A 2,471-nucleotide genomic window follows, 5' to 3' on the forward strand; every position below is an offset into this window, starting at 1 on the left:
TTGTTGTTCATTTAACCATTCTTGGTTACTTTAAGCTCAAGAAAATGCATAAAACAACTAAAACTAACAGAAAAATGCTAGTGAAACTAGCCTAAGATGCCTTGGCATCACAACACCAAACTTAATACTTGCTTGTCCCTAAGCAAGTCCTGAGTTATTTGAGAAGAAAGTATGAAACAGAAAGCAATTACATTGGCTATATTAGCAAGCATTTGAAGTTCATCAGAAGGGTTTTATGCAGAAAGTTGCAGCATCACTTTTTCATTCTTATCAGGTAAGATTATCACTTTTTTCATTGCATCCATCAAACACTGCTATGGCCTCTTGTTATTCTTATGTCTTTGGCACATTTTCCTTTCTTTGTTTTTCTTTTTCTTAGAGCTCCTTTGCTCCTTGTTTGCTCAGTGTCATGTGTTGCACAAGCCTTTGGCATTTTCTTTTTCTTATCATTGCATTACACATATCCACTACAGGCATTTTTAGTTCACATTTCTTCTTGAGACATTGATGCCCAGCACCTCTTTGTGTGACTAAATGTTTTGTATTTAGGTTGCTCTTGATAATGGACTTTTGGTTGATAATCCCGGGTTAGTTAACCCAAGTTACCAAGTGTTGAAACACTCCTCAGAACCTATTCATCCAAGCATATCCTTAATACATAAATACCACAGGCATTTGTCTCAGAAGTTCAAACCATTGGTGCCTAGCTTATTTTCTCAATTTTTTTTTCTTTTTGGTTGCCCCTTGAATTCTCCTTGGAATGAAGTTGCTGCTAAGGATTTTAATTATTTCTGTGATTGCTTAGAATGGTTATTCCTTTCATATAATTCAAAGGTTGTTGTGTTCAGTTGATCTTTATGGTGGAACACCAAACTTAGAGTTACACATTTCCCTTTGAATTATTAATCCACAAATTCATTGTTTGGTGTGAAACACCAAACTTAATTCTTTGCAATGCACAGAAACTACTTCACCTTTTTATTGAAACAAATAAAAGAAACAGCAAAGGAGTATTACCTCAGGTTGGGTTGCCTCCCAACAAGCGCTCTTTTAACGTCATTAGCTTGACGGTCAGTTTCCTCAGTTGAGGTGATATTTAACCTTGTCCTTCTCCTCTACATCTCCCAAGTAATGTTTGAGTCTTTGACCATTCACAGTGAAGGTTCTTTGTGACTTTTCTTCCATGATTTCTACTTGTCCATATTGGGAGACCTTGGTGACAAGGAATGGTCCAAACCACCTTGATTTTAGCTTCCCTGGGAATAGCTTCAGCCTAGAATTGCAGAGCAATACTTTTTGTCCCTCTTCAAATTTCCTTGGGGCTATGTTGCTGTCATGCTTCTTCTTTGCTCTTTCTTTGTAAATTTTGGCATTCTCATAAGCGTCAGCTCTGAATTCTTCCAACTCTTGAATTTGCAACATCCTTCTTTCTCCAGCAGCTTTGCTGTCCAAGTTTAAGAGTTTCAAGGCCCAGAATGCCTTGTGCTCCAACTCCAGTGGCAAATGGCAAGCCTTTCCATATACTAGTTGGTAAGGAGACATTCCAATTGGTGTTTTGAAAGCTGTCCTATATGCCCAAAGAGCATCATCTAGCTTAATCGACCAGTCCTTCCTTGAAGCTCAAAAGGGAGCAGCTGGCATCCAACGCCCCATTCAGGAGTCCAAAGCTAGCGTATAATGCCTCAGAGGGAGTACCAACTTGGGGCTTCACTCAAACTCAGCCCAAACACTCACCAAGTGGGCCCGAAAAGTGGATTTTTGCACTACAAGACTAGTTTATCTTATTTCTGTAATTCTTAGTTATCAGATTAGTATATATAGGAGGAGATCACCCTTGTTTAGGATCTTCTTCCCCCACTTTTACTTTCGAATATTTTTGTAAGCTTTGAGTCACTAACTGATAGGCAAAATTATGATTTCTGATAATGGCATTCATGTTCGTTCTCTCCCTGGTAATGGCGCCAAAAACTTGGTGCATGATACCATGGTCCAAACATAACTTCACAACTTCGCACAACTAACCAGCAAGTGCACTGGGTCGTCCAAGTAATAAACCTTACGTGAGTAAGGGTCGATCCCACGGAGATTGTTGGGATGAAGCAAGCTATGGTTATCTTGTAAATCTCAGTTAGGCGGATAATGAATGGTTATGGAGTTTTCGAATAATAATAATAATAAATTAACAGAAAATAAAGATAGAAATACTTATGTAAATCATTGGTGAGAATTTCAAATAAGTGTATGGAGATGCTTTGTCCCTGTTGGATCTCTGCTTTCCCACTGCCTTCCTTCAATCCTTCTTACTCCTTTCCATGGCAAGCTGTATGTAGGGCATCACCGTTGTCAATGGCTACATCCCAACAATCGCGAGTTTGATGCTCGTCACAGCCATTCAATCCCTGAATCCTACTCGGAATACCACAGACAAGGTTTAGACTTTCTGGATTCTCATGAATGCCGCCATCAATTCT

General features: G+C 39.1%; 1 protein-coding gene across 1 annotated transcript in view; it reads right to left on the reverse strand.

The window, feature by feature from the left end:
• Positions 1–1,080: 1,080 nt before the first annotated feature.
• Positions 1,081–2,471, reverse strand: part of LOC107465876 (uncharacterized) — a 3,630-nt gene continuing 2,239 nt past the window's right edge. The window contains exon 2 of the mRNA XM_016084852.1: positions 1,081–1,562. Coding sequence (XP_015940338.1) covers positions 1,081–1,562 — 482 coding nt within the window. The remainder of the gene's footprint in view (positions 1,563–2,471) is intronic.

Source organism: Arachis duranensis, chromosome 9, assembly GCF_000817695.3.
Source record: "Arachis duranensis cultivar V14167 chromosome 9, aradu.V14167.gnm2.J7QH, whole genome shotgun sequence".
Taxonomy (NCBI): domain Eukaryota; kingdom Viridiplantae; phylum Streptophyta; class Magnoliopsida; order Fabales; family Fabaceae; genus Arachis; species Arachis duranensis.